At 44.7% G+C, this 16,342-nt stretch overlaps 1 protein-coding gene across 1 annotated transcript in view; it reads left to right on the top strand.

Annotated features, from left to right (window-relative positions):
• The window catches only part of NIPSNAP2 (nipsnap homolog 2), a 110,029-nt gene that overhangs the window by 11,914 nt on the left and 81,773 nt on the right, over positions 1 to 16,342 (top strand). The window contains exons 2-3 of the mRNA XM_069226932.1: positions 1,625 to 1,764; positions 1,843 to 1,888. Coding sequence (XP_069083033.1) covers positions 1,625 to 1,764; positions 1,843 to 1,888 — 186 coding nt within the window. The remainder of the gene's footprint in view (positions 1 to 1,624; positions 1,765 to 1,842; positions 1,889 to 16,342) is intronic.

Below are 16,342 nucleotides of genomic sequence, written 5' to 3'. Positions count from 1 at the left end.
TCTCATGTTTCTTTATTTTTAAATACATCGTTATGTAAGCATCCTTCCTTGCTGCACTGGACTGTTACGTACATCACGATAAAATCACTGTCAGACAATACTTGCCTTCCGTTAATGCTTAGCTTGGAGTGCTCCGCCTAGGATCGTGGCCAAGGTACCTGCAAGCTTTGGCTGTTTGGCACTCCACTAGTGAAAGAGTTTATGTTGAAATTGATGTTTTTAAAAAAATTGTTTAGATACATATATGATTATTTGAATTTGTGGTGGGTGGGTGTTTGTCTTTACATGGTTGTCTTACTGTTTTTGTTGATTGTGTTTTGTTGGGTCTATGTTGTTCGTTGTCCGAATGTATTTTGGATTGATGTATGTTTTTTATTGTTTAGTATTAGGTTTAATAATTTTTTTTTTCATTGTTTGAAATAAAAAGATTTTTTCTTTTGTTTTAAATATACATTAGAATGTTTTATGTTTTTGTTTGTTTATAAGAGTCGTATTTTCTGTAGAGGGGAGGCAGTGTGTCTTTTACTGGCGTCAAGTTAACGTCCGCCCTGTATGTGTGTTTAACGTCTCCATACTGGAGGCTGCACCTGAAATTACATTTCCCTAGAAAGTGAAGGAGGAGGTAGGGTGGTTTGTGAGGTAGAAGGTGAAGCAAATATAATGAAACTATTTGTCAGGAAGAAAGGAAGTGAGAAATATGGTAGGAGGGTTAAATATGAAAAGAAAGATGGAAGTGAGAAACGATGGGGACAGCAAAAATAATGGAAAGAAAGGTAGGAGTGGGGCAGGAGAAGATATAAAGCCGAAAGAGGAAGAAGTTGAGGGTAGAGAGAAAGCAAGGGTTAAAATGAAGACGATAGAGCTGAACATGAAGAGAAAACAAGGCCACGGAGGAAAGGTTCAGTGAAAATGGAGGACTGAGAGGATGGAGGAAAAAATAGAATGGGAAAAATAGGCGGGAGAGCAATATGTGAAAGAAGGATGAAGGAAGTATGGACGAGTGTGAGAAAGGTGTCGAGAATCAAAAAGGGTTTTGGAGGAGAAGGAAAGGGGGCAGAAATTGGGTTCTGGATAGCACATTTGGGAGGCGATAATCAAAGCTAGACAAAGCTGTATACAAAGAGTAGGCAAGGAGATCAGATGGAGATGGGGGGGGGGGGGAAGAAGAAGGGTAGGATGTGATTAGAAAACAGGAGACGACGAGGGAGAAGAAAGGAAAGGGTGGAAAGACAAGTCAAGGGGAGCAAGGCGAGAAAAAGAGAGCGAGGTGGATGAAGAGAGACTGAAAGTGGAAGAGGCAGATCACCGAAGAGAAGGATAAAGATTGGGAGGGGAGAGTAGGATGGGTGGATGATAACTCACAGCTATGCCACTGCTTATGGTTCTATCATTAGTACAGTAGGTGTAGTGGCACCAGTTCCCAAGGTATAAAAGGGGCTCACTGCATTCTAAATATGGTCGTCTCCTAATACCGACCTTGGCTGCGAGGTGCCTTTTTTTTTCTCCACACAGAACACCTATGCTACGCGGCTACAGAAAAACTTCTAGAAACAATATAGGTGAACAGCTTGATTGATCGATCAATTAAAGCCAGCAGATATTCAACTCTTATCTCATTGTTTAGGGGACTGGCATCATCGAGTAACCGAGCTCGAGAAGACAGCTGGTTGAAATCCCTCTTCGTACGTAAAGTCGATCCACGCAAAGATGCCCACTCCAATCTTCTGGCCAAAAGAGAAACGAGTAGTCTGTACAAAATACAGTGTGAGTTTCAAACTGATTCTTTGGAAGTCATGTCTGTCCGTGTGTGTTAAATCTAATAATTGAATATCTGCCTTTCAGTTCATAACGTGAAGCCAGAGTGCCTGGAAGCCTACAACAAGCTTTGGTAAGAGTGTGATTTTGAATGATCGGTCTAGAGTGTTATTTGAAGATCATAACCACAAGCATCCTGCTGTTTTCAGAGTTTGGTAATAGTGCATGTAGTTATCAACACTAGTGACTTTAAAAAAAAAAAAAATCTTTCCGTTCAGGACATGTAGGCATCATGGACTCAAGACTGTCGTCTGAAATTGATAAATAACCAAGCCCGTTTCGCGTGCTTTTAGCTTGGGCATTTTACACACCATGACTTGTGTATATATTGTTAATGCATACTGATAAAACGAATTTGCAAATCATTTAAAGTATTTCCTGTTCATGAAAAATTGAGAAAAAAGCATTTTGTGTTTGGTAAGATGAACAGCCTTTCTGAACAATAAAGGCCATAGAAATTATGTTTGAGAATTCTATGCTACATATAAATTCTTATGTTAATAGTAATTTATTATTTGCGATATCACAAGAAGCGTCAGTTGTGTTGTGAAAATCATTCTTGTAATAACCATTAAAGTATAAGTGAATTAGAATTTTCTGCTCACTGACTACACCCCCCAGTAACAAAATGGAGAAATTACATTACATAACCAACACTCAAAATATACCAGAAAAGTATTAGTGACTTTGAGGGTGTGACTTAACAATAGAACTGAGGACCAGTAATTTTGGCTGAACATTTGATTGTATGTAGCACATAAACATCATACAAGCATGTTGTCTATCAACAACTCTTATTTGATAAAATAGCAACCTGCTTATGGCAATATAATCTGTTCAGAAAATCCATTTGCTTCCACGTGTTACTTTAGCGCTGGGATGCCCCCGGGTAGCCATGCGCTCTACAAATCTATAAACTAAAACTAAACTAAACGTGTTAACTGGAGCTAGACACCAGCACATTGCTTGGTTTCTGCTAACAGCATTTGAATTTATTGAATACTGTGCGAAACAGGCACACAATTGACCTCCTGATTCAGTGTCATGGGAGGGGGGGTGGTGGGCTATACCAGAGTCACCTCTCTATGTTTATTGCATGAATTTGGCAGACAATTGACTGAAATTTGAGCATTTAAAAGATAGTAGGTCGGTAGCGAATTTAGCATTGGCTGCTTTGCAGAATCATTCATTGAACGAACGTCCTCCACTCATGGCTGAATTAATTTGATAAACATTTGAACAATTAGGAAGCTCTTAAGGAGTCAAGATTTTTTTGTTGGTTTAATCAGGAACTAAATCTAACAAAGATATTCTTAATGTGTTTTACATGAACATCGTTGTTTCATAGCCTACAGAGAAAGAAACTCCTCTGGGTCATTGGAAGAATTTACATAAATTGGTTATCCAGTCTAAATTAAAATATCAGAGAGAAAAACATTTTGCAACACCAATTAGGTGGTGTTAATGATTTCATTATTTAATGGCAAATTCAGTTTTATTACCATTGAATATTAGATAGCAAATATTTTCTAAAAGGGGAAGGTGTGGCTAGACGCCAATGGAGTAGGGCGCGAGTTGCGAAGCTCCCGGCCAAAGACTGCCATCCAGCAATATCAACAATGCAAAAACCCCACACCGGCCCTAAGACGTGCAGCACATTCCTTTGTGACACCGGGTCACCCTCCTGTTGGGAGTAGGAGGTGACATTTCTGAGATGGTGAGCAGTGGCAGTGAACCAGACTGCGCAGCGGTCTTACAAAATGGCGGCGCAGTGCACCAGTGAGACACAGGAGAGGCTGCCAGACACACTACCCTGATGCTAGAATATTCCTGTGGGGTCCACTGACATGAGCTGTGGGAGTGGAGCGAGCGCTAAGAGAACAGTTCCTGCAGTGGAGCGAGAACATGGTGCAGCAGGCGGGCCTGGACCAGAGAGCGCGGAGAGAGATGTGGCTGACCATAAGTGAGGACAGAGGCCGATGAGGATGCAGAGATGACAAATGCTAACAAGACTGAGGTGAGGTGGGAGAGCCCATCGTAGGGAATGACAACAAGACATTTGCAGGGACCTTTCCCCTCCATTCCCAGGCCCTCCCCCTCCCCCCCAATGCCATCCATACTGTGTGTGTAAAGAGGGGCCCGGACATTAAAAGCTTGCAATACCTGAGAGGCGGCGGGCAGGCCAGGACTGGCGGGAGCAGATGATAGCACTGCCTGCAGGAACGGAGACCAGTGAGGGGACAGTAGCAGACCCATGTGCCGGTGCGTCAGGGGTGAGGAGGGAGAGGGCTCAACACCGGGGATACACCATGGACATCTGCAACCAACCCCCCACCTGCGATCCCAATTGTGAGGAGAAGGGATCTAATATTAGGGGCCGGGATGCCTGCATGATTTCCCCAGAATGGCGTTAAACTCCTGCGTGGGGATGAAGAGTCAGTCCCTGGCGGCATAGGTGAACCAGCCGCAGACCTTAGAGGCAGGCCTGGCGACACCTGGGGAACCTGCAGAGGGAGCCCACTTGTAGGGAGAAGTACCTGAGAGTGCAGAAACAGAAACTTTGACCAATATAGCGCGTTAAGGTGCGCAGACCCGAAAGCATTAACCCTAACCCCATTTGGAGGGCATACTATGACTGAACCCAGGGGGACACTTCCCCTTAGCATATATGAGTTAGCAAAGTCCAGTAACCAGGCAACACTAACTCAGGCTGAACGAAACTACAGCACTGGTGATTGGGGGACGAAGGAATACACAACTCCACCAAAGGCTGACTATAGCACTGCTACACCGACAGAGTGAGTGGGTCTTCCCTGCCTTCACTGGCCGCTTCATAAGAGCTTGTTTTCACGCACACATGCCCCAACTGCTTAAAAAAACAACAGTGGAAGGGAATAGGGGCTTGAAATGCTACAAACCATACAGTACACAGGAGTGTGGAATTTAACAAAACACCTACTTGTCCATGGAACAAGCTGTGTCCTAAATCTACTTGTCCTGTAAATAAATCCACTTGTCCCTTGGTGCCATTCAGTGCAGCAACAAATTATGGCAGCAATTTCATTATATAATAGCTCTGAGAATGGCCTCTCTGATTATGCCAGGGCTCATGCAATAGTACAGTATGAATACTACCAGATTTTCTTTTGCCACCTTTCCACAGATCACATACTGGGGCCGGAAGAAGCAGTGTGAGCAATAGTTCCAGGGATGGAATGCCCATATAAATTTGTTCAAACCTACTAACTTGTATGTTTTAGGGATTTACACCAGCTCTTCTTTGGCCTTTTCCATACTGAGAGAGGTTGGAAATGTACTCCTGACAAGGGCAGAAGCAGAACTTCTCCCAGGGTTTGGAACAAAAATGGTTGAAGAAAAGTGGACTTGTAAACACTCAACAGATATCCACATGAGAAAATGTACACATGCATAGTTGCTAATGGTAAAATGTAGTTCACAAACATTTTCTAGGAGTATGATTTCCTGGCTCACTTCTGTAAATTCTTGTGAATTCACAAAAGCCATAAATCTGCACTAATGCAAGGGCATATACCATGAATGCACTTTTGTGACTTTCTTTAAGAATTGCCCCCTTAATTAGGTCTGACGTTAACCAACACTTCTGTTTTTATGAAAATTCTTTCTCTCGGTCTATCACTGCCTTCACTGTCAGTGACAGTATTCTGCTCTTTCACAAGGAGCATATCTGCACACAAAGTAGTTTCGTTTAGTGCCAGGGACCTCTGAATAATGTGTGCTTTTTCAGACCAAAAAATGTAGTTTTTTTTGCCAATCTTTATTATAAAGATGCAGGCCTGGCAGCTCCCACAACAATTACGTTTTACAAAAACCTTGTCAAAACAAGACGTACATTGGCAAAACCAAAAGGCTGACCACCTATGTCAGATCAATTGGTGTTGTCAATGCTAGTTTTATTTTCATGTTTCCCATAATCTTGTTAAATATGATTACACTGATTTTTCTATCATATATATTTTTTTTTATAGCTTGCATCAACACGTTTTACTAAAGGATGCTTCAAAGAAATGGTACCTAAAATTTCGCAGTAGATTAATAAAAGCTTTTTTGTAAACATTTTATTTTGAAAGCTAAAAAACAGACTTGATTTCAAGCTTCTTCAAGTATTTGCATCTGACCAGAGAGCGTTCTGGGAGCATTATACGTATCTTCCTATTGTTAAACTTTGCAAATGTCTGTACACATTTTTATAATGGAACCAATCTCAATAGAAGAGTCCGAGCTTACAACATTTCCTTAAAGCACTCACCCTAATAATAAAGGGTTTGCATAAATGAATCATAAATACAAGTTTGAACAGCGTTGGCATATGGACACAAATATTACCCTAACTGTCAAGACAATGCCCTTCCCTGACCCATTATTGGTACTGTAAACTGGCAGCCAAAGGGTTTGTGCCGTAGGGGGTTGGGTCTACTTATCCTAAGGACAAAATAAACATGTGAACTTGTAGTCCTTGACCCCTAACAATATATCCTGGGCTGCGGACTATAGGAATCCCACATACCTCGACTACATAGGGGATCAGAGGGTCCTCTCACAGAGCTCCTACTTCCATCCTCAAAGCGGACCAACTCACTGACTTTATAAAATGGGTGAAATAAAAAAAAAAGAGAGCTATGAACGACCCAAATGCATCCCAAGAATCGCATCCCCTCATTGAACATCAGAGCATGTCCACAGATCACACAAACAGATCATCAGCATGCAACGCTAGATATTGTCCTGCAGGCTACCATGGCATCCTGTGAGGTGCAAGAATTGAAAATTTATACTGTTGCAGCAGCCATTGGTCTTCTAAGAGATGACCACTGGTGCTTGGTTGAGTGGGTTACAACAACTGAGAGGTCCCTAGACGCAGTTGCCCCTTAGGTGACAGCTGTGATGGACCACTGGTCCCAAGTAGCGGTCTGGATCAAGGAGCTAGAAAGGAGGTCTGAAGACTTGGAAAATAGGGACAGGAGGAACAACATACAAATTATAGGGCTACCTAAAAGAATTGAAGGCTCTAGCAGAGTCTTGGTGACCTATCAAGAGAAACAGTTCTAAGAAGAGGTAGCACACGACAGTCTGTCTTCCTATTACACCCTGGACTGTGCCCACCGAGTACCAGCACGCCTGCTGTTGCCTGGAGCAGCCCCGCAACCAGTGGTAGCCAAACTATTATACTACTGAGACCACATTCTGACCGAAACCCGAATCAAGAGAGACCACATTGTAGAAAGCCAAAGTCATGATTTTTCTTCGCTTCTCTCGGAAAGTCCAACTGAAACAGGCCTCCTTCCTGGCAGCTAAAAAGCACCTTTGCTACTTGAACGTACAATATGCAATATTGTTCCCTGCCAAACTGCGTGTGACCTATGCAAACGATGTGTGGTTCTTTACCAACCCACAGTGCTTTGGGACTGGATTAACAGCCTTCCCCAAACAAAGGAACACCCATCGGCGTCTGCCCGGAACTGAAACAAAAAGTCCCCCAAGAAAAAAGCGGAAAACCTAATGGGAGGGAGCCCTTTCCAGATCACAAGCCATGAGAGAATGACCGCGAGCAGTGAGAGAAATGGCAGCAATCAGTGCGGCTGGATCAAAGTCCCCCCTCGCCTGGGGGATGGTGACCATTCAGGAGATTCGGACTCTGTGTCCTCACGGGGCACTGAATCCTCGCTGCTGCAGGTAACACCAGGCACCACTAACCATATCATTTAATGGACACATTAGTACTATTGCCATGTTCCGCTGCATTGAACTACCTAGCTTGCTAAGGGGTATACCCGATATGATTGCAAGTGCATTGACCTGAAGGGCCTGTGATACCCTGAGTTACAGCTGGTTGGCATGATGTGAAGCCGGTAAGTGAGGCACATGGCGAAGTTAAACCCACCACAATTGTGCATATGTTGACAGCACAAGAGTTTAATGCAGTTTGGCTGCAATGGCTGTTTCCTTTTGTCCTGGGGTCGGGGAGTTGGTTCTTGGTTTTTGGAAGTTAGACGTTGGAGCCCCCTATTGTCCCTGGGATCTCAGGATTGACTCCACTAGGAGCCGTAGTCATGTATGCATGCTAGGACCCTCTGCCTGCCAATCTACCTCCCTCCTGTGTGTTGGAACCATGGCATCCTCCTTAGCATGCAATTTTCTAAGCTGGAATGTGCGGGCCTCCATAATATGTCCAAAAAATACATACCTGAAAAGGAGGGTTACTCACTTTGCTATTTAATGCATGAGACGCATCTTTTTACAACTGTGAGAGTCCCTAGGAATAAGATGTCGGGCCAATTATATACCTCTAACTACTCATCTTTCGCTATGGGGTACTGATATGGGTTAGACCTGGAGTTCCGTTTCAACTAACAGCTGAAATCATAGACCACATAGGGAGATATATGGTGGTGATGGGGCGACTGGAGGGCCGCTACCTGACTGTGATGGGCCTGCTTGCTTCCAACATAGATTAAGGGAGTTTTTTTTGATGAAATGTCCAGGCTGCTAGTACCTTATATGACACACAGTATTTTGTAAATATGTGGCAGACCCAGTACTAGATAGATCCCACCCACCTTTCCTGACTCACTGGTCTATCGACTAGCACAGATGTTTACAAACTGGCAGCAAAGATGGGGGGGGGCTTATAGACTCCTGGAGACATACACACACTGACACCATGGAGTAATCATTTTACTTGCGAATACATGACCTGCATTGTAGATTGGATACATTTCTATGCTCCCCGAGTTGTCCAGGGCACTGTCCAGAACGCATAATATCTATGGAGAACTGTCCGATCACAACCTTATACTAGTGTCCCTAAACTGGGTTCAGGAACACCCTCAAATCTCCGACTGGCGTCTACGAGTGGAGACACTATAAGAACAGGTGTTCCACCACAATATAGGAGAAGCTATGTGATCTTACTTTATGGATAATAGGGCCACGGCGTCTTCTCCATTGATTGAATCAGATACCTTTTTTAAGGCGGTCTTTCGAGGTAGATGCATAGCGGAGGTAGTAGGAGCAAGACGTATCCTGATTAAAGACCTCGAACAACATGAAAGAGCACTCGGGGACCTAAAGGATTCAAGACCTGGGAACTTTGTTTTGAAACAACAGTTACTTGACAAAAGGGAGGAGGTGGCGGTGTTCACGGAGAGACTCCAATGCTTTGGCAACTAAGAATATATGATTAGAGTGCATGAAAAACAGGACCAGGCTGGATCCCTACTGGCCTGCCTAGCCAACCCTTCCATTAAGGTCTCTACTCCTGGAGGTGGATGCGGAGTCAGGAGTTTAATGCTGTTTGGCCTTTACACACAAGGGGCCGTAAATGATTGATTAGAGGAATTCAATAAACTACTATAGGAGTCGCCAACTGGAATGGATCTCCAACAGATAGACTGGTTTCTTCACCCTGTGGTACTCCCACTGTCTCGCAGAAGGGTGGGGGGGGATTGGGGGAATAACACCACACGAAGTGAGGTCTGCAGTTAAAACTATGGCCCGTGGCAAGGTCCTTGGGACAGATGGCCTTCCAATGGAGGTCTGCAACGTACATATATGATTTAGCCCCCCCCCAGACTAGTGTTGCTCTATGCAGAGGCCCGGGAGGCAGGACACCTCCCCGCTACAACTAGGGAAGCCATGGAATCCCTTCTTGAAGCCGAGACGTACACCATGGGATGTCCGAGCATACCGCCCCTATCTATGCTCAACATAGAATATAAAATATTAAGTAGGATACTAGCTTCTCGCTTTCTCCTGCGAATGGGGGCCCTGATTCATGTGGACCAAACCAGCTTCATACCCGGCATAGCACAGCCTGGAATATCCGGCGGCTGCTTGAAGTCCTCAACACTGACCCCACCGCTCCTACAGCGGCAATGATGGTAGCAGCTGACATAGAGAAGGTTTTTGATAGCCTCAGATGGGACTGGGAGAGAAGTTCATTGAATGGGTTACGCTCCTCTACTTGAATCCCACTGTCCGAGTTCGAACAGGTAGACAAATATTTGAATCCTTTACAGTGAGCCGACACACCAGATGGGGGTGCCCGCTTTCCCCATTATAGTTTGCCATTGTGGTTGAACCACTGACTAGCAGAGCATTATATGGCGTGGCATATTGGGGAGTGACCATACGAGGAATAACTCATTACTCTGCCTTGTACGCTGATGATATGTTACTATTCCTAAGAAACTCAGATGAGGAATTACCCAGAGCAACAGTCCTCCTAGAAAGCTTTGGCGGCGCATGTGGCCTCTGCACCAACTGGCAAAAATCTAGCCTTTCCCCATCTGCAGGACAACCCCCAACCTCAGAATTTGCGCCGGGCCTTACCTGTGAAGGTACATGCCTGACATACCTTTGGGTCTGAATATACCACAATCCTGCAGACAGACTAAAGGGTAATGTGGGGACTGCAGTGAGGAGTCTGAGGGGGGAGGGCGGATTTTTGGAAGGCCTTACCATCGTCCGTAGCGGGTAGAATTGCAATAGCTAAGATGACTGCCCTTCCCTGATTGATGTATTGCCATTGCCCCTCATTATACCTTGCAGGATATTTTGGGAATTGGACACATTACTGACAGAACTAATTTGGAGCGTGGGTAGACAAATTGCAACACTCGACAACAAACGGGGTTGGCGGCACATGACCTGGAGACGTACTACCTGGTGGCTCAGCTCCAGTGGTTTGCACAATGTCTTTATTCCCAGGAACAGTTCAGAGACACCAGGATGCAGTCGGGCCCCATGCCTCTTTATCGGGTCCTCTTAGACCCACAGATTCCATTGGACGACAACACCGAGCTGGAGGTGGTTCGCCACTGTTGGATATAGACCCTCCAGCACATTCATACAGTGGATGGGGGGGGGGGGATGGGAGGGGTGGCCGGCCCTCCGCATGGGGGATGCTAAATACTATGCACTATATCCGGCTGCCTAAAAGTAGTAGCTTGCCTATACCAACCAATACAACATGACCTTATGAAGCCACTAGGAACACTGCAGGAACAAAGGAAGAGGGATATAACACACCTGATCCCAGGCACTGACTGGGACAAGATCCTTATGAACTCTTACACTGTGACTCGTAATGCCAGATTCAAAGTTTTTACTACTTACACAGGGCGTATTTAACCACAGGATGCATTGAAACACTTTGGGACCCATGACGCAGCCTGCCCAAGATGTGGCCAAATAGGGGAAGAGATGTTCCATATGGTGTGGTTCTACCCAGGGGCACTGGAAGGAGGTGGTAGACTGCATCAACGATGTGACAATGTGGGCGATTCAGCACTCCCTGGTAATATGTTTGTTTGGGGGTGGGGGGGTGGGGATGGGTTCCAAATCCAAGACCCTCAAAACGACCACTAGATTCATAGATCTTGCTCTGACATTAGTGAAAAGAAGGACTAAAAAAAAAATTGACATCTTCCAGAGGACCTAGACTGACTAAATGGAAAGAAGAATTTACTAAGTGGGCAATATATGAGAGTGCAAACCTACTTGAAGAGGCTAGATGAGGTAGAGGATTGATAGAAAGAGCCCGAGCCTGGGAGCACCTGTCTAGTGGCCATAGGGCAAGATTCCCCCTCCCAATACACCAGTACCCGAGGATGCATGAGGAACTGCACATTCGTGCTATAACGCCTGCCACTTTAGCAAAACAGAAGGACCCTGACTAGCACTGAAGTACTGGAAAGAGAAGAGTTGGACATTACAACTGGATAAGGAGATGCAGGGGCTCAGAGGAAGTGGGAGGGATAGGGGATATTAAGTTGTTGTTTGTAATTAGTGAGTGTAAACCAAGCTTGAGTGTTACTACTCTGTTTGAGAATTTTTGTGCGAAATGACCTCATACTGTCGCATGGAGTAGTTGGTACACTGTTGACGTACCCATGTGGTGAGATATTTCTGTGCCTTGCGGGATATGTATGTATTATCTGAAAATGCAATAACATTTGCTTAAAAATATATATATTCTAATAGAAGTAGACTAGAATGCATTCACCAAGAGAAAATTGTCAGAGATTACTTTTACAAGAACTTTGGAACTGAAAATAGAAGCCACTCCGTTGCTAATTTAGCATGTATGATCAGTTTACAAAATCTGATACTTTTAAGGACAAATGTAGCCATACCATAAAGGGTCATGTCAAACACGAACAGTTCAGCTCTTGTTTAAAGGTGATGAATTACAAATTGCACCTGAGACTGAGTGACTTTTAAGAATAACACTTTTAAAATCACAAAATATTCAATTGTAACTTTTTTTCCCCATAAAAAGAGACCCATAGTTTGCAAATGGGCAAATAAAATATTTGGCATGGCCTGTACTGTGTGTCCAGGGGAGCTCCGCTCATCTTGTTTTATCAAGGACGTGCTCTTTATTGTCTCCCGATGCTACAGACTCCCATGTTGCATTAACGATATTGAATGGACTTTAGAAACTCTGTAATATGCAATGTCTCGAGGAGCTTACGTTTAGACTTGCCATTGTCCAAAAACGGTCCTATTTATGACTTTTCTCTCGGTTTATATTTAAAAAAAAAAAAAAAAATTCTGCCCCAATATAACTTCAGCCGCCTCTTGACTTGAGCAAACTCAAACTCGCAGTCAATGTTTCCTTTGAGTCGGTGGTTTCACTTGTGTTGTGTTTTTTTTTTTTTTTTTTGAGAAAACAGCACTTATTTTTCCTTATCAGACCTTGACCAGTTTGGTCTGTGGTTTATGGAAAGTCTTTTTACAATCTTTTTCTGCTAGCTGGTTTTGCTTTGATTTCGGGATTCAAATGGAGTGCTGTATTTTTCCTCAGGACTTCTGTATTTTTTCTATGACCTAAAAGCCTTTTGTCTCTGCCGATTCTGTGTCCACAGAAGGCGTTTTTCCCCTACCCATTAGGTTGTACCCAGTACGCCTTCTGTTTTGTCAGAAGGTAAGGAGAAGCATGAACACACGTTTATGAAGGCCAAGGAAGTCGTTGATTGCCAGCTGGCATTGAGAACCTATAGAAAAACCTAACCCATCTCTCTCCTTCAAAATACATCCAATTCTTACAGAAATTATTTCACCTACTGTTGGTTTTTCTTCTCTGACTGCCTATAATGCTAAGCGTGCCATTTGCACCCGTGCTTTAGGGTGCATTCAGTCACCTTTGTTTGTACTTGGCTAAAGAGCAAGACGTGGCATTTTTCTATAAAGGAGTGTTCTTGTTATCCAAATATCCATAGCTGAGGAACAAGCAGACAGTTGTTTTAATCATGACACATTGATTTTAACCTGTACAAAGACATCACTTGTGTGAATGAGAGGCCACGTGACCAAACCAATAGCGTAAATCCTGAGATTGTGCACTAATGCCCAAAACCATGGTAGGCACTTAAAAACCTAATTGAATTTTCTCAGCATCCAGCCAAATAGACCATGTATTAATGAAACCGCTATGGACATTACATGGAAGAGAATCTTTTATTTCACTATTTCCCCTCTACAAGAATAACAGTGAGTCGTAGAAGCATACTACAGCCTGGTGACTAGTACCCCTTAGGTTGCTGATGAGGCCATCAGTGGCAAAAATAATTCCTTTCTCCTGCTGTGGCTTAACCTACCTGCAGCCTTTGACACAGCTGACTACCAAGCAATGGTTCACATCTTGGAGACATGCTTGTATTTATCTGACACTGTCCTCCTATGGTTCACCTTTTACCTCCACAGCAATCACCACCTCTTTGAGATGGGAGCACCGAGGTCGCAGAAACTCTTTCTCTTGCAGAGTGTTCATCATTGTTAGAAATGGGGTTTTTGGTTGGCAGTCAGGTTGCCCTCTGTCCAAGCAAGAACCCTCACTCTAGTCAGGGTAAGTCGCACACAATCCAAAATCAGCCTGTGCTCACCCTCCGGTAGCTTGGCACGAGCAGTCAGGCTTAACTTAGAAGGCAAATGTGTAAAGCATTTGTGCAATAAATCATACAACACCATAGCATAACACCACAAAAATACACCACAGTGTTTAGAAAAATATATAATATTTATCTGGGTATCTTCAGGTCAAAACGATCCAAGTTGCAATATGAATTTGTAAAGATATCACTGAAAAGTGATATAAAGTGTCTTAAGTCTTTAGAAAGTAAACAGAGTCTCTTTCAAACACAAAGTACCTGGTTTCTGGTGGAAAATCTCCTCAGAGGGCCACAAAAGAAGAGATGCGTGGAAAAAGGGTGTGTGCGTCGATTTCTCCCCAGCACACACGGACTTGCGTCGTTATTTTCCACGCGGAGAAGTCGAGCGTCGTTTTCCGGCACGCGGACAGTCTCTTTCTGTGGGTCGCGGGGATTACCAGATGTCCCGGGTCTGTGCATGGATTTTCCTGCTTGTTTTCCGGCTGCGCGTCGTTCTGCGGGGCTGTGCGTCGAAGTTTTGATCTCACGGCAGGCGTCGCGTCGATTTCTCCTCTAGACTTCGATCTGCGGGGCTGCGCGTTGAAATTACGATCTCACGGCAGGCGTCGCGTCGATTTCTCCTCTAGAGGTCGGGCGGCGTTGTCCTTGCGAGGCCGTGCGTCGGATCTTCGATCATCCCAAGAGCGTCGCGTCGACCAGCGTCGGAGTGCGGCGTTTTTCTCGCCGCGAAACAAGCTGTGCGTCGAAATTTTCGGCGCACGGAGCGTCCAAGTAAAAGAGGGAAGTCTTTTTGGTCCTGAGACTTCAAGGAACAGGAGGCAAGCTCTATCCAAGCCCTTGGAGAGCACTTTCACAGCCAGACAAGAGTTCAGCAAGGCAGCAGTCCTTTGTAGAAAGCAGGCAGGTGAGTCCTTTGAGCAGCCAGGCAGTTCTTCTTGGTAGGATGTAGTTTCTGGTTCAGGTTTCTTCTCCAGCAAGTGTCTGATGAGGTAGGGCAGAGGCCCTGTTTTATACCCAAATGTGCCTTTGAAGTGGGGGAGACTTCAAAGAGTGGCTAAGAAGTGCACCAGGTCCCCTTTCAGTTCAATCCTGTCTGCCAGGGTCCCAGTAGGGGGTGTGGCAGTCCTTTGTGTGAGGGCAGGCCCTCCACCCTCCCATCCCAGGAAGACCCATTCAAAATGCAGATGTATGCAAGTGAGGCTGAGTACCCTGTGTTTGGGGTGTGTCTGAGTGAATGCACAAGGAGCTGTCAACCAAGCCCAGCCAGACGTGGATTGTAAGGCACAGAAGGATTTAAGTGCAAAGAAATGCTCACTTTCAAAAAGTGGCATTTCTAGAATAGTAATATTAAATCCGACTTCACCAGTCAGCAGGATTTTGTATTACCATTCTGGCCATACTAAATATGACCTTCCTGCTCCTTTCAGATCAGCAGCTGCCATTTCAACAGTGTATGAGGGCATCCCCAATGTTAGCCTATGAAGGGAGCAGACCTCACAGTAGTGTAAAAACGAATTTAGGAGTTTTACACTACCAGGACATATAACTACCCAGGTACATGTCCTGCCTTTTACTTACACAGCACCCTGCTCTAGGGGTTACCTAGGGCACACATTAAGGGTGACTTATATGTAGAAAAAGGGGAGTTCTAGGCTTGGCAAGTACTGTTAAATGCCAAGTCGAGGTGGCAGTGAAACTGCACACACAGTGTAGGAAGTTGGCTCTGTATGTGCTATTTCAAAGTAAGGAATAGCATGCACAGAGTCCAAGGGTTCCCCTTAGAGGTAAAATAGTGGTAAAAATAGATAATACTAATGCTCTATTTTGTGGTAGTGTGGTCGAGCAGTAGGCTTATCCAAGGAGTAGTGTTAAGCATTTGTTGTACATACACATAGACAATAAATGAGGTACACACACTCAGAGACAAATCCAGCCAATAGGTTTTTATATAGAAAAATATCTTTTCTTAGTTTATTTTAGGAACCACAGGTTCAAATTCTACATGTAATATCTCATTCGAAAGGTATTGCAGGTAAGTACTTTAGGAACTTCAAATCATCAAAATTGCATGTATACTTTTCAAGTTATTGACAAATAGCTGTTTTAAAAGTGGACACTTAGTGCAATTTTCACAGTTCCTAGGGGAGGTAAGTATTTGTTAGGTTAACCAGGTAAGTAAGACACTTACAGGGCTTAGTTCTTGGTCCAAGGTAGCCCACCGTTGGGGGTTCAGAGCAACCCCAAAGTCACCACACCAGCAGCTCAGGGCCGGTCAGGTGCAGAGTTCAAAGTGGTGCCCTAAACGCATAGGCTAGAATGGAGAGAAGGGGGTGCCCCGGTTCCGGTCTGCTTGCAGGTAAGTACCCGCGTCTTCGGAGGCAGACCAGGGGGGTTTTGTAGGGCACCGGGGGGGACACAAGCCCACACAGAAATTTCACCCTCAGCAGCGCGGGGGCGGCCGGGTGCAGTGTAGAAACAAGCGTCGGGTTTGTAAATGGAAGTCAATGGGAGATCTAGGGATCTCTTCAGCGCTGCAGGCAGGCAAGGGGGGGGTTCCTCGGGGAAACCTCCACTTGGGCAAGGGAGAGGGACTC

Source organism: Pleurodeles waltl, chromosome 3_2 (assembly GCF_031143425.1).
Source record: "Pleurodeles waltl isolate 20211129_DDA chromosome 3_2, aPleWal1.hap1.20221129, whole genome shotgun sequence".
In the NCBI taxonomy this organism is placed as follows: Eukaryota; Metazoa; Chordata; class Amphibia; order Caudata; family Salamandridae; genus Pleurodeles; species Pleurodeles waltl.
The sequence above is the reverse complement of the archived record's forward strand: the minus strand, read 5'-3'. Positions and strand labels throughout refer to the sequence as shown.